The sequence below is a fragment of the Lygodium microphyllum genome, chromosome 28, assembly GCF_053477565.2.
Source record: "Lygodium microphyllum isolate KBCC chromosome 28, Lygodium_microphyllum_v1.1.10, whole genome shotgun sequence".
In the NCBI taxonomy this organism is placed as follows: domain Eukaryota; kingdom Viridiplantae; phylum Streptophyta; class Polypodiopsida; order Schizaeales; family Lygodiaceae; genus Lygodium; species Lygodium microphyllum.
In genome coordinates this window covers 103,373,391-103,398,032 of record NC_141162.1, presented here as the reverse complement: position 1 = coordinate 103,398,032, position 24,642 = coordinate 103,373,391, and the positions used below count along the sequence as shown (strand labels likewise).

The 24,642-nt window shown below is 45.2% G+C and overlaps 2 protein-coding genes across 5 annotated transcripts in view; both read right to left on the bottom strand.

The window, feature by feature from the left end:
• Positions 1 to 980: 980 nt before the first annotated feature.
• LOC148011824 (NAD(P)-binding Rossmann-fold superfamily protein) lies at positions 981 to 3,189 on the bottom strand. The gene is made up of 2 exons (XM_087670601.1): positions 1,766 to 3,189; positions 981 to 1,596 (listed from the first exon to the last, which is right to left on the bottom strand). The coding sequence occupies exon 1, from the start codon at positions 2,863 to 2,865 to the stop codon at positions 1,822 to 1,824; it is 1,044 nt and encodes a 347-aa protein (XP_087526727.1). The 5' UTR covers positions 2,866 to 3,189; the 3' UTR covers positions 981 to 1,596; positions 1,766 to 1,821.
• Positions 3,158 to 24,642, bottom strand: part of LOC148011823 (kinesin-like protein KLP1) — a 95,695-nt gene continuing 74,210 nt past the window's right edge. For 3 of the 4 annotated variants that reach the window (XM_087670598.1, XM_087670597.1, XM_087670599.1), the window contains exons 12-18: positions 4,895 to 4,996; positions 4,591 to 4,749; positions 3,933 to 4,012; positions 3,777 to 3,849; positions 3,573 to 3,670; positions 3,412 to 3,496; positions 3,158 to 3,294 (exon numbers count right to left, since the gene is read on the bottom strand). In XM_087670598.1, the coding sequence (XP_087526724.1) occupies positions 3,211 to 3,294; positions 3,412 to 3,496; positions 3,573 to 3,670; positions 3,777 to 3,849; positions 3,933 to 4,012; positions 4,591 to 4,749; positions 4,895 to 4,996 (681 nt within the window). In that variant the 3' untranslated portion in view covers positions 3,158 to 3,210. Of the gene's footprint in view, positions 3,329 to 3,411; positions 3,497 to 3,572; positions 3,671 to 3,776; positions 3,850 to 3,932; positions 4,013 to 4,590; positions 4,750 to 4,894; positions 4,997 to 24,642 lie in introns of all 4 variants that reach the window. The other variant, XM_087670600.1, reaches the window with a different exon arrangement.

The following is a 24,642-nucleotide window of genomic DNA, read 5'->3' as shown; positions in this document are numbered from 1 at the left end:
AAATGGATGTGCATATTGCAAAGACCAAACATAAGACAAAAGAGTAGGCCCAATCCCCAAGAGGAGTGAAAACTCTAAAACCCATGTACAAAGAGAATGAAAAGAAATGAAACAAGCTATTCATATACATGTAAACTTGTGGACTCTGTTATTTTTTAGCGTTTCATGCTTGCGTGAGAGTGAAGGCGAGGGCGAAAGTAACAAGCTTGGTAATATAAGCTATTGCCATTTTAGTATCTCCTATCCAACCTTTCATGGTGAGAGGTGAGTTTAATGGCATATGTGTGAAGTTGAGTCCCTTGTTGAGACACTCGTCTTGCTCTACTTCTCTCTTTCATCTTCTCCTCTCCATATCACATGCGAAGATGTGAGGACATGAAGTAAACTGGGGTAACATGTGGATCATGGAGCATTTCTTATTGAGATCTTGTGACTATAAGGAGGTAAATAAAGTGTTCTTTTCCATGCTTCGAGTGAATCTATTGCACAAGCGGTAAATTAGGTTCATTATAAGCTATAGGTGAGAGACATGTCATGTGCTTATAGCAAGGATTCTATCGTAAGTCCTAATGTTGAGCTCATGGAGCACAAAAGACACACACACACACACACTCTCTCTCTCTCTCTCTCTCATGTCCAAACCTACCCACCTCCACATTCTCGAATGCAATTGTAGCCCAAGATGCAATGAACACACTCCAAAATGGTTGCACAAGTCCATGATGGATTGACAAGAGGTAACTTATGAGGGAGAGATTGAGATTAGCAAACACCATATCAAACATATCGATATAACAATATCTTATTACTTTTCACTTTTAGGATTTGTTCTTTTGAGCTTTCTAACTTTTTACATTTCCCTGTAATCATAGAAGTCATATTTTGACTGTACTTTATGACAATACATTATCACAATTATACTACATGCTCAAGTCTCGTACAATATGTGTGTGTTTGCAAGCCAAACTTTGGTTGCTGACTCAAAAGATAGATATAGGCACAAAATATCTCCTAATGAGGAGCCAAAGTCAAAAGATTTAAAATTACATTTGAATAGAGTTAGTCCGCAAAGCAAATTTAAATTATAGAATTAGCGCTCCTACACGGTGGTGATCATTTTCTTACTTCTAGGGTCACCTCCTTGTTCATTTAACATACCGCTTGATAATTTTCCTTACTTTTAACATATACTTTCACATACTATTACTTCCTTACACACTTCAATAGCTCTTATCCACATGACGTTTTGAACTCTCTCTATTTCCCTCTCTATATGTGGCAACACCTAGCCCACTCTTTGGCTCTTGTTTGAATTGGTAGAAGAGTATAATCAACATTTCAAGGTTCTTGCATCCAGGTATGGGCTTGTTTCTGCAATCGAACTTCCAAACAAAAAGCTCAATTTAGACCCTGGCCCAAATTGCCACCCTTATTCAATAGCACTGCAGGTTCCATGTGCACCAAATCATATATTTCTCAGTGCCCTTTCTTCCCGCAGAGACACTAAAAACTTCAATTACTGGTAGAGTGAAGTGTTTACATATTCACTTGATCTCTGAAGTAAGAATGGGGCCATGTTCAAGGATGTGGAGGTCTCTGGAATAAAGATTGAAAGATGTCATGCGTAAAAACATGTTCAGTGGCTTTTTGAACACTAGACATTCAAGACATCCACCTGAACTGAGTATAAAATATCATGCAAGCAAATTGACCAGTGCAATGGGATTCTTTATAGACACTAATTTTTCAGTCAGAGGTTACCTACTAGTAAGCGATTTAAATGTGGTTGCAGTACCATATGTAGACTTTGACCCAAGCCATCTAACACGTTGGAACATTTTGCAAGGCCTCTGATACATTTTGTATGGCCTCTGCTGCATTTCTGGAAGAGATATTTGTCTCATATATCAACTGAGCAGTAACTAGATCAACCAGTGCACAGCCAACAGACTTGAACACAGTTATGTCATTGGCATGTTGCCTGCCCTGTTTCTCCCCAGAGGCCAGCTGTGACAGAGTGCCCTGTATATCAACCTCAAAATCAGCTTCCACAAGCTCACCAGCCTCGAGGCACGCTGCATCTGTGTCGATGTACACCCGGCTGCACCTGATTGCCTCACCATCACATTCCCTCATGTTGGGCGAGAAGGAACCCACAAGATCTAGGTGAGTCCCTGGCCTGAGCCAATACCCCTGCACAAGGGGTCGCTCTGAGAGGGTGGCACAGCTGATCAAGTCAGCAGCTCGGGCTGCCTCTTCGATGTCTGTGAAGGCGGACACGCTCCTGGGGGCCATCTCACCACGCATGGCCGTGGCCAACGCTTCTGCGTGGGCATGGGTGCGGTTCCACACAAGGATTCTGCTTATGCCAGGGTGGGCTGCGACATGGGCGCGGATGAGATGAGGGGCAAGGGATCCTGCACCCACCATCAGCAGAACCTGGGTGTCTGGCCTGGCCAGAAACCTGGCCGCAAGGGCAGAGACACAGGCTGTGCGCCACAGGGTGAGCTCCTTGCCATCCACAAAGGCTAGGGGAAGGCCTGTGAGGGAGGAAGACAGGAGATATGAGGCAGATATGGAAGGCAGGCCCAGGCGCTGGTTGGCAGGGAAGACTGTGACGATCTTGACGCCTATGTAGGGGCGGGAAGAGGAGGAAGGGGATGGCGTGACAGACCAGGCGGGCATGAGGAGAAGGCAAGGGGCTGCAGAAGGGGAGGGGGAGGAGGAGGCGGCAGGGAGTGGATGGTGGTGGCGAAGGGGCGAGGCTATCACGGAGGCATCAGCAAACGCTGAGCGAAGGTGCTCTATGAGCGTAGGGTACTCGAGAAGAGCAGAAACCTGCAACGCATCTATCACCTCCGCCATTGAAAGAACGAAGCATTAAGGCATAAGAGTCTGGTTAAATTAAAAGCTAAAAGATAAGGAAAAATTATAAGTTAAAAAGTTCTTCCCTGCGTCCAAAGAATTCCAAATTCCATGCTTCCAAAAGACGTTAAAAAAGAAAAAAACTTACTATAACCTCAACAAAAAACTAGGGAAAATATAAATAAAAACCAATGATTAGCTGCTGGCTGTTCTGACTCTTCAAATTCATCCCATCGATTGCAGCAAAACTGCTGAAGTGCAGAAAGTTATGCAAACATTTCATCACTTGGGAGGAGAGGATGGGCTCCCCTATGTGGCTTTCTAATGAAGGGCCATCATCACCAGTCACTGCAGTAAATCTTGAACAGCTCTGTCACCATGGTACCACGTGAAAAATCTCTGCAAGAAACTCTCTTGGCACTCCAGTATCTGTTCATCCACAGGACATGGTTGGAAAAAAGACCTTGCAAGTCGAAAGAAAATTCTTAAACTCCAACTTCTGCATGCTGATAGAAAACATTAAAGGAAAACTCCTGCATGCAGTACCTCTTTCCTCAATATTTGTATCTCTCCTTTCAACTTTGTGAGTTCTTCGCAGGACTTCTGATATTGTAGTTTGGCTTTTTCAAGCCTGCGTGCTACTATATCAGCTTGAAGTCTTAATACAGAAATGCAAGCAATCGTAGTTTCAAGGACAACAAGGATACCTTTCCCGTAGTTCTTCTTCGTTGATGTCCTCAATCTTTTGACTTTCTATCTCTTCACAATTGGGTGTATGCTCAGCGTGTTCCATCTTTACAAGGCACTGACACCAACAAAGAAAGCAGACGTCAAATGTCACCAGACAACACTGCATCGATGGCGCAGAAATGCAAAAGCATTTTTCGTTCATGAACAACATGAAGCCTCACATTGATTTCATGGATTTCCCGCTTGCACTCTTTCATCTTCTCATGCAGTTGCTGTATATACTTCTTTTTTGCCCTAGAAATAACAGGTTCCAGATATTTCTCAGTTACATAAGTGCCAGTTCTTTCTTACTTGTGCATGTAATTGACAATACATACCTTAGTTCTGACTTTTTGCCCTTCAGAAAGTCCTGATATTGTATCCCCTCGGCAGTATCATGTTTGAATCTCAGGAACTCCTGTAACCATAGGAAAATTGTGTACCCTTCATGTACGCTCACCAGAAAAAACAGACCACAATGTTTTCCATAACAAAGCATACAAAGGAAGTTTCTTCAGCTAGTCTCTCTATCTTTGCACACAGTCGTTTAAGTTTGCTTAAGTTATGGAATCCAATAAGGTAACAAGATCATCCTCTTCTCCTATTGCTGTGTATCTCTTTGGCTTAACAATTACAAAAGAACTTGTAATTCGTTCAAGAATGACTGTTAATCAAGTACTCTGATGTATCTTGGGACCCACCAGGATGTTGCTGTATAACGTAAACATAATATAGATTACAACTAAATTCTAATGGCGCTAGTTGGAATGAGCAATGAGTGATTTTTTTAGATATAAGTGTTTTTCTGCCTCTTGCTGACAAACGTGTACAGTATGTCAAAAACAATATAGTACGTTGCCTACATAGACAATCATGTCATAGAATATCAAATAGCCTGCAGCCTTATATTCTTCTTAAACCATAATGATTCATCGATAAACTTCAGCATGAAGAAAGAAAAATCAAGGAGCATGTGCCAAACAAAAGAATATTTACTGAGTTTTTCTTTTCAGTATCTCCATCAACGAACATCTTGTTATCGTTGGGTGGCTGTGAAATTCTATCACTAGATGGTTCCACAGTCTCCTTAGCAGTTGTTCCTCTGTTTAAATTAACAGGCCTCGAATCCAACGGTGCAACACCAATATGTAACCCCTGTCAATCGCAGGGAACAAGAGTATAAGCCAAACATTAGAGTGGGAAAACTTAAAACAAAAGCTTGAAATATACTTTTGATGTTCCTAGCTTGTCTCTATTCAGTGGTAATACAAGAGAGACTCGACAAAGTTAAGATATTGACCTGGGGTTCGAGCTCACCCACACCATTCTCATCATTTTGCTGTGCTATGATTGGATTTTCAAGTACTTCCTGATTGGTGCTTTCACCGGCTAGTTTTTCAATCTACAAATACACAACATATCCTACACCTTAATAAAATAACATTTATTAACCTCCCTCCCTCCCTCGCAATCATTATTGTGTCAAAGACAATCACAAACACAGTGAGCCTTCTAACATGTTCAGCCCTAAAGTGCCTTTGACATAAGATATGGTCGGACACTTCTACATCTCAAAAGTGGTCAAGAGCTCTTACACATACTACTGCTATGAGAGAAAGATCCCCCTCTTAGTTTGCCATATCTCATGACCTAGAAACAAATGAAGAATCCCCATATCCATCATGTCAAACTACACATGGAGTGCTGCCTTAGTGTGCTTGACCATTTGGGCATGGTCACTTGTCAAGATAAGATCATCCACATAGAGCACAAACACCACGTGCCCTCAAGCTAGCGTGTGGACATACAAATTTGGATCGGATGTAGGAGCCTGCTTGAGACCATACAAGCCTTCTTTAACCTATATATCTTACCATTCGAGGAAGAAAAGCTAGGAGGTTGCTCAACATAGATCTCCTCCTTTAAGTCACCATTCAAGAACGCTAACTTGACATCCAACTAGTAAACCAGCCATCTTGTCCACAAAAGTCCAGATCGGCCCATGAGACCAAAATGTTACATCTAAAAGTCAAGAAGCTTTTCCAAATCCCAAAAGAACTGCCATATAATGCTATGACTAACCATATAGAAAGTAAATAGTACATAGCTTATAAGTACAAGATGGTGTCTAGATCAAATACAATGTGGGAACTGCTCTAGGGGTACTCTCATCCCAAGATATCCCTCATGGGCCTATCTGACATAGAAAAGCTGAAGCGATGAGGTAGGGCTCCTTGATGATGAGCTAATATCTGCCAGTGATACCTCTTGTAGCAACATGGACCAATTGAACATGGGCGGTGAGCTCTGCATCTCTCAATGGCTTTGTCCAAGGTGACTCCATGTGGTGGGGCCACCGATCGATGAGATAGGTGCTCTATGGTAGTGGGGGTGGTCGAAGCTCTATAGATTTTTGTGTGTGTATGCAAATAGGTGTCTGTTCTTGAGAGTGTAAGAGGTAGTCTCTATCGCGGCATAGCTCCAATAGGAAGAGTCCTATGTCAAAAATAACAAGTATAATTTGATAGCATATCAAAATAAGTGACAATGTAGAGAGACAATAGGGTTTGCGGGGAGTAACATCGAGTGTGTATAGCAAACACTGAGAGAGAAGAGAAACTCGGAAACACAAGAAGAACACGGTGATGATGCATTGAAGCATGATATGAGAAGAAAAGCTAATACAGCGGAGCCAAAGCTCAAAAGATAACTACACTATCCTATCTAAATCAGGCGGCAACACCTATGGGAAATCTGCACAACGAAGGGAGCAAAACACAGTCCTCTGGGCAGTGGGCTATTGAAGTGATCACTGGAAGGTGAAGGATAGCTGCTGGGAAAGCGAACTGCAGTCCTCTAATGCCATTGGAGATGTGGAAGATGATCACCAACTGTCGAGGGAGTGAACTGCAGCCCTCTGATGCTGGGAAGTGAGTTGGGCAGCAAAACGCAAATCCCAGAGTTCGGAGTTGTCAAATGCAGGGAGAGTAGCCCAGATGCTAACGCCAGGTTGATAATGATGATGCCACATGGTGGAATATGAGCCGGGCTGCAAAAACGCAGGTCCTCGCAGCCTCTATGATAGACGAGTGACACCAAGTAATGGAGGAGGAGACGGACTGCAAAAACGCAGGTCCCAGCAGTCCTTGTGATAGATGAGTGATGAAATCACTAACGCTCAGTGAGGTAGATTGCCACTAGAGGCTAGGATGTTGAACACATATCAGGCTGCCCGTGATGTATTTGAAGGGTTGCTGGCCATGACATTTGGTGATTCAGCTGGAGTTTCAGCAAGTCAACTCAATGTTCAGCCAGCTGCTCCTTTGAATCAGCCATTGGCTGATCTGAATATTCAGCAAAGTGCTGAAACTGAAATTCAACAAGAGCTTATGCACAGTCAGGAGGCAAGACAAATGCCTAGATGGTATTTACAGATTGTGAAAGATAGTCATCTGGATGCACCCATGGCTGGTCATACTAGAAGGCAAGCTCGTATGCATGATACTACTCATAACATGGAGTTCGTTATGGCAGCAAGCACCCTTGATGACGAGGAGCCTGAATGTTTTGAGGATGCACAAAAAAGTGTGCAATAGATGGCAACAATGAAAGCTGAATTGGATTCTATCACTAAGAATCAAACACGGGATTTGGTGTCTTTGCCATTTGGGAAGAAAGCCATTGGAACAAAATGGGTCTACAAGCTGAAACGGAATGTAGATGGATCCATTGACAAATACAAGGCAAGGCTTGTAGCCAAAGGCTATGCACAGAAGAAAGCATTGACTATGAGGAGACATTTGCTCCTACTTCCCGCATGACGACCATCAGGTCTATGGTTGCTTTGGCTGCTCATTTAAAGATTCTGATTGGGCTGGTGATTATGATTCACATCACTCCACTAGTGGCAATTGTTCCTTTCTTGGCTCGTCTTACATATCTTGGCTTATCAAGAAACAGTCCACTGTTGCCACATTGTCATGTGAAGCTGAATACAAGGCAGCTTTCACTACCATAGTTGAATGCGTATGGATTAGATGCTTGCTTGCTGATCTTGATGTATTTGTTACAGAGCCTACTCCTTTGTTCACTGACAGTCAGAGTGCCATTGCAGTGGCACGAAACCCAGTGTTTCATGCACGCACGAAACACATTGAGATACATTATCACTTTGTCAGAGAGAGGCTACATCCAGGTGATATCAGCCTTGTCTATTGTCCTACCACTAGTAATGTGACAGACATCTTCACTAAGGCTCTTCCTCATGACAAATTTGAAGCATTTCGCAATGCGTTAAATTTGATCTCCTTTGGTGGCGGATGATCCTTGTACTCTTGATCACTCTTCACTCCAGGGGCGTTTGTTGGGTATTTCACTCAAGCCTCACTTATGCCTATGCTCACATAGGAGTATTGTTGATCAGTAGGACATTGGGGCACTTTTTACTCTTGGTAGGAGAGGTTTTTTCCCCCAGACTTATGATATTATTTCGTATGTGCTTATGACACACACTTACGGGCACTTACCGTGTTCGGGTGTGAACACCCCCTACAACTCTAAGGTTTAAGGGTTGTACCTTGTACTTTCAGCTTACACTCTTTTAGCTATTGCATTGGGTGTCGTGCTTCACTCTCAGACTGTCTACTGTTTTCTGTGTTGAGCTTCGATCCTGCCATCCTCTCTCACACGTTTTTAGTATTTCTCTCACCTGCTGCCTGCATTTTTAGTATTTCTCTCTCCTCACTGCTGTCTGCATCAAATCCAGCTTCTCACTGCTGCATTTGCTGGTGTTCGACATCCGGAGGCTGCCTTGCTATGATTAGGGATCCATTCAGAGTACGACACACTCTCCAGCTCATTACCCTTGCCCTAATCCTTGACATACAAAAGTTCGAGGTTCAGTATTCATTCAGTGCATAGTGTGTTTGCTGCATGAGCATTGTATATTCAGTAATCATATCACTTCATTCATTCACTGTCTCTGAGTTAACCCAACCCTAACTGTATTCTTTTATTAGTCTGTGCTTTGTCATGCGGTTTTTGTTTATGTTTCTGTGTTAGGGTATTTCTATACATGGTATCAGAGCCTAGTACTCTCTGAGAAACCTAGGCCGTTGATCTGAAAGCTCTACACAAGAAGCAAGAACAACAGTGGCTATAAAAAAATTTCCGCACTATCTTTTGGCTATGCCCTTTACCTTCTTTGTTGACCAATCAAACCTTGCTTTATCTTGTTAACAAACCTTGCGCTACTGGATGCATATCTCGATGGTTACTTTTGCTTTAGAGTTTGATTTTTTTGTGGTTGTACACAAAGGCGAGCAACATTACATGGTAGATCACATATCTTGCATACCCATAGGAGAGGCCATTGGACAGGGGAAAATAGATTATAGGTTCAAAGAACTTCGAATACATCAATACCAATTCAGTCTCCAGAACCAACTATGCCAAGGACCGAGCGAGGATGGGCTGATCAGCTTGCTCAACAAAGTTTCGGCATGGTGGAAGACACTTCTGATTATATGGAAGAAAAGCTAGGCAGGCTGACCTATGAAGAATACAAACTAATCATAGCTTATAGATGAAATAAGATTGAGAAGCTCAATTGAAGGATTGCCCTTCAAGAAAAGCTTCTAAATGAAGGTATGCATGAATTTCTCTCTTTAGATATTGCGCATAAATCTGATGATATTGCAGGGCTGTTAAGACCTCCATCAGGGATAGGCCCCCCTCTTGGAGAACAAGACCCAAAGTATGTTCCTTTCTTTCATCCTCTTCTGTCCACTCTGGTGCAAGATACTTTAGATTCGTCTTTTATTCCTTCTTCTTTTACCTCTTCTCCTTTGCAATATTCTGGTAGAGATCATGTGGAAGAAAGAGTCCAGCCTGTTGACTACGGAAAAGGTCCTCTTAAGGACCAATTCTTGTATGTTAACACACATCGTGGGGATTATAAGAAAAAACTAGGTACCTCTTCTTCTACCCTTCCTTTTGTTCAGTCTTCTTCACAAAATCAGAATGAATTTGGTGTTCCTTTTTCTTCATTGCATGGTGCATCATCATCTTCACATTTTCATTTCCAATCATTAAATGATAAAAATGAACAAAATGCATCTACACCGCACATACCACATTTTCAAAATCCACCCATCCCATCATATTATTCCACTGCTTCTCCACTTCTATTCACACCATTCACATTTCCATCTCAAACACCTCACGTCGCACCGCACATCACACCAGGGGGTTATGGAAACATAGGCACCGCCAACCGCATCCTTTCCTCCATCGAGTGATGTTCCACCTACTTCTCACACATTTTCAAAATCATTGCAACCTGGGTATCCCCCCCAATCTCTCCCGAGTGTGGATTAGTTGACTCCACACTTTGCCTCCATGGGTTTACCTAGTGGATCTTCTGGTCATACTGCTATGCCCCAGCCTCACTTTGGATAGGTCTTTCGTGTCCCAATGCCTCCACCTACACCGGTACCTTACGGAAACATTCATGTTCCAGTGCGTCCGCCTCAATTGACACTCATTGGATACTCACAGCCTACTTCTACCAACCCACCTCTACCCCCTCCTACCTATTAGACATATCCACCTCCACCATCTTACCCCCCACCATCTTATTCCCCACATCCATCTTACCCCACCTACCTGACACCTCATGGTTCTAGCATCTTTTGCCAAGCATGCATTTAATGACAAGACTCGTTTTAACGGGTCAAACTTTACCACTTGGTCGAACTTGATGAGACATGTCCTTGACTCCCAGAACCTATGGGATCTTGTGCAGGGGTTGAAACCCCAACCCGATCCCGCACTTGTGCCATACGAGGTTGTCCGTGCATGGAAGGCTAGGGATGCCACCGCTATTGTCGAGCTAATACAGGGCTTATTGCCTGAGTTTCATTCTCAACTTCAGTATTTTGACTTAGCGTTTGAGCGATGGGCACACTTGACTGACCGCTATGCAACTCGGGATAGGACCCATTGTATCAATCTTGACCATGAGATCCATCTTTTCAAAATCACTAACTGGGATGACTTGAAAGTCAAGTTGGCTGAGTATCGGCATCTTCTCACTAAATTATCCACTACACGGACTCCCAAGTCCTCTAAAGATCAGGTCACATTGTTCCTAAATAAACTCTCCAAAAAATACTTCAATTTTGTGGAAGGTATGGTTTCAAATCCTACCATGCCTACCTTCTATGAATTTGAGTGTCAGCTGTTGCGTTACATATGGTTGTTCAATCAGTTTCATATGAATTCCTCTTTAAAGGGGGCTCTTGTTGTTCATTCTTAGAAAGGGCAACAAGGGAAGGGAAAACAAAACCAAACCTCCACTAAGAATCAAAATCAAAATCAAAAGCAAAATCAATCTAGGGAATCACAAGGAACATCCCAACCTCTCAAACCTAGGTGGCAGAATGTGCCTAAAAAGAAAAGGTATTGCCAACATTGTCAAAAGGCTGGTCATTTTGATAATGAATATCGATCAAAGGCAAGAGGCACAACACCAAAACCTAAGTCACAGACCCCCTCCCCTTAGTCAAGCAATCCCCAGCAAGGGAGATAGGCTGATGGCAAGGGGCAGTTTAAAGGTCAAACTCATACTATCATCACTCAGCCATCTCAATCGACAACATTCTCAACTCCGGAGCATTTTTCTGGCTGGTCTACAAAGGCCCACATCGTCTCCATAGAGACATCAGATGCGAGTCTCGTCCACATTTATGAGTTGCCTCCTGACGAGGTTACCGTAGGGGCCCACTCGTCACAGCCGAGCACTTGAGCCCCTGTTTGGATTGTGGACAACAGAGCTACACATCATATGACTCCTATAGTGGACATTTTCTATTCTCAAGCCCCTATAGTTGGGCGAGTTCACGTAGGAAGCAACTCCTTAGTCAAGATTCAAGCTTAAGATTGATTCAGATTTGCCACTGACAAGCGTTCGAATCTGGCTTCACTAGACAATGTATATCATGTCCCTCAACTTGGGGTGAACTTGTTATCTATTCAGTAGCTTTGCCGGTTGGGGTGAGCATTCTTCTTTACAACGACCACAATTGAGGCCATCGACTCTCAAATTGGTTTAGTGATTACTCGCAGTGAGGCACAGTCCAATGGCCTATACCACATCACACATTTTCTGACCGAGCCAACAGTTGAGGGCTCCGTGTTCCATAGCTTCCAGGCCTTAGCCACATCTCGAGAGCCTACGAACAATGAGCACCTTTGGCATTTTCGCTAAGGGCATCTTGGTTATGACTCTCTTTATGAGTTGTCACGCCGTGAGCTGATTGAGGACCTTCCACACCTGAAGCTAGCTTGAGATGTCTGTAAAGCATGTCAACTCGGGAAGCAGCACCGTACCCCATTCCCTTAGCAAACCTCACATCGTACTGAGGCGCCTCTTAGATTGATTCATGTTGATCTTTGTGGACCGACATTCATTGCCGCCTTAAACGGTGCACTGTACTTCTTTTTGATAGTGGATGATTATTCCATATACATGTGGGTGTACTTTCTCAAGCATAAATCAAATGTTTTCTCATATTTTTTAGCTTGGATACTGTCGGTTCATAACCAGACTGGTCGTCGTGTCGGTTGCATGAGGAGTGATAGCAGTGGTGAGTTCATTCCCATGAGTTTTCAAAGTTTCTACAGAAGCATGGCATCTCACGCCAACTCACCTCTACCAACACCCCTTCTCAGAATGGAGTCATAGAGTGTAGAAACCGGACAGTCATGGAAATGGCACGCCCTATGCTGTTCACAGCAGAGCTCCCTAAGCGCCTTTGGGTTGAGGCTGTTAACACTTCAGTGTACATCCTCAACTGGTGCCCAATTGCGGCTCTTCCTCAAAAGACCCCATATGAGGCATTTTTTGGCTCTCGGCTTGTTATTTCCCTTTTTGGTCGTTTGGAGTGGTCGACTCTAGGATCCACCATATTCATGTCATTGCACATGGTAGTCTCCAAGGCAGTCTTTCCCAGCTTGCTTGTCTTGCTTGCTTGACATATTTGCTATACACACACCTTAGCCATTTTCTTCGTCATCGACAACCAGTAATGGTAGGCATAGTATGTTTGTCTTGTGAAGGTCTTAGGTCTAACGATCCCTTATCACTCTCCCGTTTGGGGCACAGATACTCAATAGGATGAAAACTGATTTGAAATCCTCACTTAATGCTTAATCTATCAAACCTAAAAAGCCCTTAAAAAGAAAACAAAAAAAGTCCATAGCTAGTTTCATCTACCTTCATAGGGTTTGATAGGCCACTGGGCAGCTGACGTGCACCCTTTGTTCGATGCTCTTAGGTGATCACTTGGGCTCCCTTGGTAAGATAACCATCATCTTTGTAGTCCTAGTGGGCCACTGGGCAGCCAACGCGTACCCTTTGTCCGATGCTCTGGCTACTTTAGGGTGGGACACCTTGAGGTAAAAGGTAAAAAAAGAAAGGGCTTGGTTAGCCTCTATTCTCGTGGCACCGTTGTTGGGCGTAAGAGGGGGTGTTGAGCTAAAAATGCATTAGCTTTACTTAAACAACCCCAAAACATACTTAATTAATGAAGAAACCTTGGTTATTTAAAAGAAATGCAATCTGAGAGAGTTTCTGTGTCCCATAAGCACAAATCCACTTGGGAGGGCCCAAACTTTCTATAAATACGTATGTTGTCATCCATTCATCCCTCAATCTCGTTTTTGCAGATTTCAGGTGTTTCAGCTTGCTGCCCACACCTCATTTGTGGAGGACATCTCAGCCGAAACTCTCCATTGATGTCTCCATCAGTTGGTGCATGATTTCCAGCCCTCTTCACGCAGTTTGGAGTTGATTCCAGCCAAGCAACTGCTGTTCCTGTGTAGACCTACTGTCGTACAGCCTGTTGTGTCATCACAGCCCTGCGTTTGCTTCTTGCAAGCTGTCGCCCAGCTGCTGCAGGTGTCAACTAGCAATTTTCTCTCTCCTACAGCTGTCACCAGCTCCTACAAGCTGTCGCCAAGCTATTCTGCCTACGTTTGGCAGTTTTCTCTCTCCTGCAAGCTATCCTGCCTACGTTTTTAGTCTTTCTCTCTCCTGCAGTCTGCGTTTTTAGTATTTCTCTCTCCTTACTACTGCCTGCATCAAATCGAACTTCTCACTACTACGTTTGCTAGTGTTCAACATCCAGAGGATGCCTTGTTGCGATTCGAGATCCGTTCAGAGTACGACACACTCTCTAGCTCATTACCCCTGCCCTGATCATTGAGATACAAGAGTTTAAAGTTCAGTATTCATTCATTGCATAGTGTGTTTGTAGCATAAGCATTGTATATTTAGTAATCATATCACTTTATTCATTCACCGTGTTCATTGTCTCTAAGTTAACCTAACCCTAACTGTGTTCTTTTATCAGTCTGTGCTTTGTCATACAGTTTCTGTTTGTGTTTCTGTGTTAGGGTGTTTCTTTATAGACACCCCCTAAACAAGTTGCCAAAATGTGGACACCATCCCTTTTTGGGGCTATCAGTGCGAAATCCTAAATGAAGTATATAAATTGAAAAAGTGGTTTCTCAGCACCCCCTCTCAAGCCCAAAAAGAGATGAAGAAAGAGGAGCGAAGAGAGATATGATGAAGAAGAAGAGAATCCCAAAGATCCAAGATTTCCACCTGAAAGGTAACCTATAGTAAGGAACAATATACGGGATGAACTGTAGAACCTTACTCCACCTTGGGGGAGAAGCCACTAGCTCCATACCTCCATGCTAAAAGGAATTCAAAGGCCTCATCACCAAGTCATGGCTAAACCTCCGAGGCCCTCATCTAGGCGGTCTTTGAAGATCCTGGGTATCAGGAGAAGAAATGATTGCTCAAAGACAACTATCCCAAAAGAGTAAATGGTAGGAAACGAACTTCATGATGAGTAGGTGCCCTCCTTAAGGATGGAGGTACAAGGGCCCCCTCTGAAGTTGAAGAAGTAGAAGCCCCCTCTAAGAGCAAAGAAAGTACATCCCCCTTTGTGAGAGATAGGGAATCTAAAAACTCATGGATCATGGACTTTGAATCATCTAATGACGAAGAAATTGCCACCGATCGTGCTGAAGGTATCTGCGAGGCCAAATGCCTAGAGGTGGCCTCTCAAACCTGATCAATCGAGGGTAGGGAAAGGTGAGGTTCATGTAGAGCCAAGGGTGAGCAACAGTTATTGTCTCTCAATGGAGCAAATTGCGGAGCCGAAGTAATGGAAGGTGTCAAACAATCACTGTCTCTTAAAGGAGCGGACTGCAAAACCGTAGGTTGTCAAGATGGCATTCCTAAAACTCTAGAAGAAGTAGAAGCAACCTCCATAGTGCATTGCGGCGATCGTAAGGAGGCCATGGTACCAATCGATCCTCCTATGGCTCGAAAGGGCTTAGTGCGCATTGGATGTGTCTTATTGCCTTGAGCATAAAAATCTGAAAATCAGTGCAAAATAAACTCTATGGCCCAAAAGGGAGAGGTGGTACAACGAGTGCCTGAGAGTAGAAGCATATACTCCCGCAGTGTAGGGAGCAAAGGTCCATGGCGGCAAGCATCGGTGGGTGTTCTAGTAATGTCAGAAGAGAAGCACCCTGTGGTCTATCCATCTACTTGTGGAGAAGTCATAGCAATGGAGTGTCAACCTGTAAAGGGTAGGGTGGGTTGGAGAGGAAGAGAAGGATATCTCTGTCTCTTGGGGATGCGGAAAAAATAAAGGGGGAAATCAATAGATGATGGCGAACCCAAAACCTGTCTTTGCCTTCTCTGATGAATAGGTCTTTAGCTCTCTAAGCTCTTGCACTCTGATACCATGTCAAAAATAACATGTATGCTTTGATATCATGTCAAAAATAACAGGTATACTTTGATAATATGTCAAAAGAAGTGACAGTGCTGCAGAGAGACAGTAGGATTTGTGAGGAGTAACATAGAGTGTGTACAGCAAACACTGAGAGAGAAGAGAAACCTAGAAACGCAATAACACTATAATGATGCACTAAATCATGTTATGAGAAGAAAAGCTGATACGGCGGAGTTGAAGCTCAAAAGATAACTGCATTGTCCTGTCTGAATCAAGCGGTAGTACCTATGGGAAATCCGTGAAGTGAAGGGAGCGAAACGCAGTCCTTTGAGCAATGGGCTATCAAAGTAATCACTGGAAGGTGAAGGATAGCTACTAAGGAAGCAAACCGCAATCCTCTGACGCCATCAAAGATGTGGAAGATGATCACCAGCTGTCAAGGAAGAGAACTGCAGTTCTTTGATGCAGGGGAGGACCTGAGCAGCAAAACGCAAATCCCAAAGTGTCGGAGCTGTCAAACATAGAGAGAGCAGCCCAAATGCTAACACCAAGTGGATAATGATGACGGGAGTTGATTGTTGGTTTTGACTCATGCCTACACTCACAAAGGAGTGTCAATGATCCTCAGTAGGACACTGGGGCACTTTTTACTCTTCTTACGAGAGGTTTTTTTCCCAAATTTGTTCTCTTTTATTTTATGTACCTATGTTACACAGTTTGGGCACTTCTCGTGTTTTACATCTTTCGGGTGTGAACACACCCTAGCAACCCTAAGGTGTAAGGGTTTTACTTTGTACTTGCATCTTACTCTCTTCAAATTATTGCATTGGGTGTCATGCTATCACTCTCACACACTCTCTTTACTATCAACTGTACTCTCAGTTGAGCTTGAGCTTTGATCTCTATGCATTCTCTCACCTCTCACATTTGGTATCAGAGTCTCAGCTTAGTCCAACCAGCGGCCACCATCTCCAGCTGAGCTCCTCAGCCATTGTGTGTCAGCTTGCAGCTCCTGCTCCCTGTGCAGAGCTACTGCCAGAGGTGCCACAAGCAACTCTAGTTCATCAGCCAGCTCATCCACCAATCTATCCGCCACCTAGCCTGAACCACCAGCCAGTCCAGCTTGTCCACCACCTACAATCTGCTCCGCCACCTGGCCTGCAGTGCCGCCCCAGTTCCTGCCCTACGCAGCTGCTACAAGCAACGCCTCTGCCTGTTCACCCACCAGCTGCCTGAGTGCAGCCGTCAGCGCCCACCTGGCTGCCCTTGGTCTATCGGACTGTGCCTCCTCACCTGCTTTTGTGCACCCCCTGTGCCAGCTCCCTGCACTGCCTCCAACAGCACCCACCACCTGGAACACTTCCCATCTGGTCCTGTGCGCCACCAGCCCGTCAAGTCCACCAGCAGCCACCCACCACTCCAGTTCGACCTCCAACTACCACTTGCATCACCAGGTCCACCACCACAGCTCAGAATCAGAGGTTAAAGGAAAAAAAATTTAATCAATTTTAATTCAGATCTTGTTCACTAGAAGGGGCTTGTGCACGAGCAGTATCTCTCTCTCTTGTAAGGGCTGGGACATATTTCTTGTAGACATTTTGTGCATTTCTGGTCAGATATTTGGGGCTTTTGTTGTCAGCTCAGACATTGACAAATGTACATCAGTGACAATTTGAAATAGACTGAGATTGTGCATTTTGGGACAAAAAATCTTGGGGCTTTTGCATTTTTAGTGTTGCTGAGCACTGTTTGCACCTTGAACAATGTGTACTTCAGATAGGTTTTGACAGAGTGTGATTAAATTTGGTAATTACAGCAAAGTGTTTGCTTAATTTCAGGAAATTCAGAGATTTCCATGTTGGTCCAACTTGAAGTATTGCTCTTTTGCTCCTTGATTAATGACATTTACCGTGGCAAATCAGGGAGATGATGTATTCACGTGTCCAAGGAGGATAGGTTGGATGGCAACAACTATTCTCTATGGTCTATTATGCTGAAAAATGTGTTGATTGCAAAGAATCTTTGGGATTATGTTAGTGGTGAAGAAGTTAGGCTTGGAGTTGTGGCTCCTGCTACACCTCCTCCAAAAGGACGTGGACAATGGGAAACTCAGCCCACTCAGCCTGTTCAGCCCGCTCCAGCTCAGCCACTTCCCAAGAGATTAGTAACACAAAAGGCATGGGACACACGGGATGCTCAGTCTTTGTTGCTGATTGCATTGGCAATTCAAATGGTCCATCCGTCCCACACATTCAGTCCACGAATTCTTCACGAGAAGCGTGGCTGACCTTAGAGCAGATGTTTGCTAGAAAGAATGAGACACATGTCTCTTTCTTGAAGAAAAAGCTTGAGACTGTGAAGATGGATGAGGGTGATTTTATGCAGGGTCATCTAAATAAAATTCAAGACTTGTGTGAGCAGCTTATGAATGTAGATGAATATTACTCAGATGCACAGTTAATATCTACTACTTTGAATCCATTGCCGCCCTCGTATTTGGCCTTTCATATAGCCTTGAATCTCACCATGAGGATTTCTCCATAGCCACTTACTTTTCTTCAAATGGTTAGTTTGCTCTTAGAGGAAGAGCAGACAAGAAAGAACAGTCGGGTGGATGTTATAGCCTCTAAGTAGGCTTTTATAGCAAGGCAGAAGGGCAAGGGTAGCCAAGCTAAAAATGCTCCACAGAGCTCTGAGACTTCAGGTACTTCACAAAGCAACAAGAAACAAGGGGGCACACAAGCCAAGAAGGGCAAGTGCCACTATTGCAGAAGCCAAGACACTAGATCATAGAATATAGAAAGCGCATAGCCAAGGAGGAGTCAAGGATATGTGTTTCTGATGCACCTTCCACTACTTTCTTTTTTTTTTGCAAATAAAGTGTGGCTAATTATATTACTTCAGAAAAAACCCCGAATACAAGGAAGTGCTCTTGCTCAACAAACTAGCTGGAGCTGATGTAGGGTCACAGATATATCAAATGTACAAGCCTCTTAGGGCATTCTAGGGGAAATGGGGGCGAGAAGCCATGAAGGGGGGGGTGTATCACCATCTGGGGCTGTCTGCCTACAATACGAAAAATAGATCCTGGTTGCCACAAGTACACATGAAATGGAAATGTAGCTCCTGACGAGCTCTAGACTCGCCCTGCACCTAGTCCCATCCACCATGGAGGGAGTGGATGATAGAGGTCCAGAGCTCTACTAAGGTCGCCTGTGTTGAAATTCTCTCCCTGCCAAAAGCCTCCTGACACCGCGCCTTCCAGATATGCCATCCAGTAAGACTCCCTATGATCTCCCATACCTCAAAGCGGTCTAATGTGGACTCCAGTACCTGGCGGATGGATACCACCAGCCATAAGAAATACGATACCCTCCTCGGCCTCCACCTATACCATAGGCGGCACCAAAAGATCCGTCGAAAAGCCTCCATGATGCAATGCTCTGCCCAATGCTTGCTACGTGACGACGCCCAATCCATGTCCTCCTACATCAGTACGTGTCTACCAATCCTGGCTGTGTACTCCACGAACCTCAGTGGCTTCTTGGTGATTGCAATGGCCGGCCATAGCCACTCTCCCGGATCCCACTCCAGCTCATCAAGTGGCCTGCCCTCCCATACCTAGAGGCGCCACTCCCTGAGCTCCTCCCAAAAGACAAAAGGGTCAAGCCGCCATGTCTTCCCCTGAAGGCCAACCACCCAAATTCTCCTCCATGAAAGAACAGCTATCCCCTCATCTTGTTGCCCTCTATGAAGGCCGAGACACCTCCCCTCCTACACGATGAAGAAAGTCCCATGTGGAGCGCTGCCCACTCTACTTGCTACCTATAGAGGGATACCTACTTGCTCCTCCCCAATCATACCCTAGTAGTTTCTGCCTCTGCCTTGTTGGCCCTCTAGAGCCTCCAAGTTGTTAAAGTCCCCTCCAACAATATAGGAGTCCACCTCTAGAAGTCCTGCTACGATCTCCACCCAGAACCTGCTACGCGCCCTCACCTCAGTGGGGGCATAGTCATTGAGGACACCAAGGCACGAGTCCCCAATATCCAATCTAATCCATAGAACCCTCCCTCCCACTATCGTCTTGTGTTCTTGTATGCAAGCGATGAGACTCAGGCCAATTGAAGTGCACACGCCTGCACTCCTGCCGTGGGCACCAATGGTGTGCTTCCGGTAAGTGTGTGAGCTGCTCGGGAATACCTTCCCTACCTGCTAGGCCTAGGTGGGAGTGAGCTTATGCTCCTATAACAGTAAGATGTCGATTTGTCCAACAAGCACAAGCTACAGCTCCTACTGAACAATCAACTTCCTAGAACCATGTGCTCTACTATAGTGGAGGCTATTCACATTCGAGGATGTAAGATGTAAGCTCATAGAGAAATCTGTGACTGAGTGAACAAGCATCTGTTCGGTGTGGAAGTTGCTGACGAAGAGGAGCTATAAGACATGCAAATACGCTTCGCTGCTGGCCTGCACGGTGAACTCCATTCCCCCATGGTAGCCCTCGAGTAGACCATGGGGGTGATGGATGGACCTGGTGGTACCACCAGGTCCATCCTGGTGGTACCACCAGGGCATCTATCAACCAGGCTAAAAGGCGAGACTCTGTACACTAGTAGAAACGGGCCGCCTGTGCTAGGGGCCACTCGATTACATCCATCAGTGCCCTCCACTGCGAAGGGGCTCGAAAGATAATGCTCAGATGTGGGACCTCTGTCCCATCCCACTAGTTAATGTCCATCATGCACCCCAGCCACTGCTGGGAGAAAAGTGTCAGTCCACCTTCTCCCATCCACTAGGAGATGTGGTCTACCACCTGGCTCTTCACCTCCTCCTCTTCGTCTAATCTCTTATGTGAGGTCTAAAGGAAGAAGGCATAGTTTGGTCCATCTGGTGGTGCTAGTAGATGGACCTTGCTGCTCCTTGACTTGCGTACCACGAAGATTCCCACCTCCAGGGATAGTGGGAACTCTCCACGCTCCGCAACTCTCAGATAAGACCACGGCCCACTGCGAAAAAACTCCTGTGGTAGCAGCTACATCTATCGCGGGAAAGTGTGACGGGCGGCATGGACGGATGAGTTGGTGGCTGTGTGGGGAGGGGAGGGGGGGCTAGACTGCGGGTGAGAGGATGATGTCGACGTATGGGGCTCCTCACCTCCTGTGGGAGGGGGGGGGGGGGAATGGGAGGAGTGGAGGTCACCTGTGTTGGGTGGGGATCAAGGTGGGTGCTCGGCGAGGGTAATGGTGGGGAGGGGGAGGATCGAGGAATGGTGGGGCGGACGGGGGCACACGGCGGGTGTGGGGGGGAACCGGTGGCTTTGGAAAAGAGGGGATGTGGACTTGGAGGGGCGGGGGGGGAGGGGATGGGAGATGTGGGCCCTCGGGTGAGGCGGCCTATGGCACCTCCGTGGGGGTTGGATGTATAGGCCTGTGGTCATGTCAGATAGGGCGAGGAGGGGGGGGGCGTGTGGTGCTTTGCCAGGGAGGCGACGCTCGCCCTCCTGCTCCCTATTATCATAGCTATGTCTAAGGGACTGCCTACGGCCCCCCTTCCGTCTCTCTCTCTATCATCTCTGGACCCGTGTGAAGCCGTCTGCGTCCACTTGTGTACCTGTCGGCCAAGCCGCCTTAGCTCCGAAGCTTGTGCACTCTGCTGCTGCCAGGTTCCCAAAGTCATGGCAACGCAAGCACTGCCTTGGCTACCCAGTCACGATGTACTACTACTTGAAGGAGTGTCCACCTATCTCAATCTCTAAAAACTATGGTATACTCTTTGTCTCTTTCACTGCCACCCATACCTTTGGGACTCTTGCGGCTGTCACTGCGTCCACGAAAGAGGCTGGAAGGACAGTGCCAAAGAGCCGTCCAAAGTCTTCAACAAGCTGGCAATACTCTATCGCCAATCCGGGGAAGAGTAGGGTGACCGGGTGTCTAAGGAAACTGTTGTGGAGCGCGAATGCCTCCACTGTGGCCACTATACCAAGGAACCATATGGATGAACCCCTTCGTGGAGGCATAGGGTGAGCTAGCCAATAGCTCCCGTGCTATGTCTGCTAAGGTAAGTCCTACCATGAAGACCCCTTGATCCATTAGGACCGCCTCCACAATCTGCGTTGTGTCGATGCGCATCGTGGAGTAAAGCTAATCCCGAAGCTGGGCCCTGGATAGGGAGTGTCCTACTACCTGACTAAAGATCGCTATTTCTTTAAGCTCCAGCTCTATGGCACAGACTGCTAAGAGTTTTTCCTCAGAGAGGACGACATGCAAGCTATTTTGACTGGGGGGCACTCATAGAATGCACTGGCATCTGACCAGAGGTTTCCATTTCACGTCCCTGCTGAGGACCTACCACTAACGCTGCCATGCTGCTGAAGGTAGGGGGATGTTGCTGCAAAGGAAGGAAGCAACTAGAGAGGAGAAGGCCGATGGCGCAGGGGGGGGAGGGAAGGGAAACGGGAATTCTTTTTACATGGTGGGGGAGGTGTTGGACACCACTATAGGCCAGCTCGCAACAGGTGAACGCATGTGTTAGGCCTGTCGAACAGAGCCAGGCCTCTGTATGAGAAAAGGTGGAGGGGCAAACGGTGGAGGTGGAGGGGCGAGAAAACAGCTCCTCAGGTAGGAGGACAAGGCGGGATCGAAGGGGGTTTTCCAAGCGGGGGCGAAGGTGTTGAGCAAGGGCGGAGGCGGCGTTGAGCAGGGGGAGGGGTCGCGTAGGGGCATCGAGCACAGGGAAGGCGTCGAGCAGGGGCGGAGACAGACAAGGGAGTAGCGGAACAAAGGCGGGGGGAGCTAGCGCAATGGTGGGGATTGGAGCGCAACGAACTCAACGGCAAGAGTCCTTTTTTTTGCCTAAGAGTTTGCACCTTCCACTACTACTGAGTCCATGTCTTTTGTTGCAGACCGAGACTATTATTTTCACACATGCAGTTATGACTCTTCTTGGGTTGATAGAGCATTTAGCTCTAATGAGGATGCAAGTAAATGGTTCTTTGACAATGGTACTTCTAGGCATATCACATCCCGCAAAGATTTGTTTTCTTCCGTTATTGTAGCTCCTGTTGGCAAGTTTGTGCAACGTGCCAACAATGCATCATACCCTATTAGAGGCATTGGGGAGATTGTATTGACACCCATTGATGGCTCTATTTTCAGTTTGTAGGATGCCTTATTTGTGCCAAGCATAAATAAGTTGTCTATTTCTTCTTTGGCAAAGTGTGGTTTGCAAGTCACCTTTGATGATGACAGATGTAACATCAGAGATAAGAAACACATGACTTTGGTTTTAACTGGCACCTTATGTCATGGATTATATGAGTTAGATTCTTATTCAGTTGATCAGTCGGTCTATATAGTGTCTACTCTCACTCCTACTATGTCATAGGCAAAGTTATGGTATGCTTGCATGGGGCAGGTAAACTATAGTAGCTTGACGCTTATGCAGCATACACAGATGCTTTATGGTTTACCTCTCTTGGAGAGACCTCCTGGGCATATATACAAGGGATGCATTTTAGAAAAAATGCATCGTTTTTCATTTCCTTGTGATGTTGCTTTTAGAGCAATTGCCAGATTACAGATTGTGCACTCCAATGTATATGGCCCTATGTAGACTAAGTCATTGGGTGGCTGTTACTATTTTGTCACCTTCATAAATGACTTTACTCGTTTTTGCTGGATCTACTCTTTGGTGAAAAAGTCTGAAGTGTATGATGCATTTTTTGGCTTTTGTAGCACTTTCTGAAAATCAATTTAGCTGCAGGGTTAAGACTCCATTCAGACCAAGGGGAATACACGTCTTCTATGCTGAATTCTTTTTTGAAGGAGAAAGGCATTGTCGATCAATACACTGCTGCTTATACTCCACAGCAAAATGGGGTTGCAGAGAGGAAGAATCAGTCATTCATGGAGATGGCCAGATGTATGCTAAAAGCAAAGAGCTTGCCATACAATTTTTGGATGGAAGCGGTTATGTGTGCTTGCCATGTTTTGAACAAGTGCTCCACCAAGGCATTAAAGAATGTCACACCTTGTGAAGCATGGAACAGCCAGAAACCTTCTATTGGACATTTTCGTACTTTGGGGTGTCTTGTGTATGCACACATTCCCAAGGTACTCAGAAAGGAGTTGGATAACAAGGCTGATAAATGCATTTTTGTGGGGTACAATAGTGAGAGCAAAGGATATAGATTATATGATCCTGTCTCTAAGAAGGTGTTTGTCACTAGGGATGTGGTTTTTGATGAAAAATCAGAATTATCCCTTGCTAGTTTTGATACATATCAGGCTACCAATGATGTATTTGAAGGGCTGCCCCCCATTTCTTTCAATGATACAACTCAAGCTTCAATAAGTGAACTTAATGTTCAGCCAACTGCTCCATTGAATAATGCAGAAAATCAGCTTATGGCTAATCTAAATATTCACCAAGTTGTTGAATTTGAAGTTCAGCAAAAGCTTGTACACAGTCAAGAAGCTAGGCAGATGCCTAGATGGTATTTGCAAACTATGAAAGACAATCATTTGGATGCTCCTATTGCTAGTCCTACTAGAAGGCAAGCTCGTATGTCTGTCCTGGAGTGGTCTGCACCCTGTCCACAATGACCCTAGTGCACAAAAATGGGCATAACTTTCAAACTATAGATCCAATTGGGGAGATTTTTTATTCAAATCGGAGGGGACAAAACCCTCTTCGAGAGGAGCTATAGGGTTTACTCCTAGGTGCAATACAAAATTTTCTGCAATTGGATCTTTATGACTATCTTGATTGACTTTGACTAAAAACATTGTTTGTCCCTTAATGCAAAAGCACTATATGAATGGCTCATATACTGAGGGGCCTAAGCAACATCATAAATAACATCGTGAGCATGTTGATCACCATCCCAAGCACAATTGCATGTCCATCTACTCTTGCATCATTGCATAAGTGAGGCTTATTGCCATACATCTCTTATACATGATGTATGGCAACAGACACTTGATGATGAGGAGCCTGAATGTTTTGAGGATGCACAACATAGTGTGCATTGGATGGCAGCAATGCAAACTGAGTTTGATTCTATCATAAAGAATCAAACATGGGATTTAGTGTCCTTGCCTATTGGGAAGAAAGCCATTGGTACAAAGTGGGTCTATAAGCCGAAAAGGAATGCAAATGGATCCATTGATAAATATAAAGCCAGGCTCATGGCTAAAGGCTACCCACAAAAGAAAGGTATTGACTA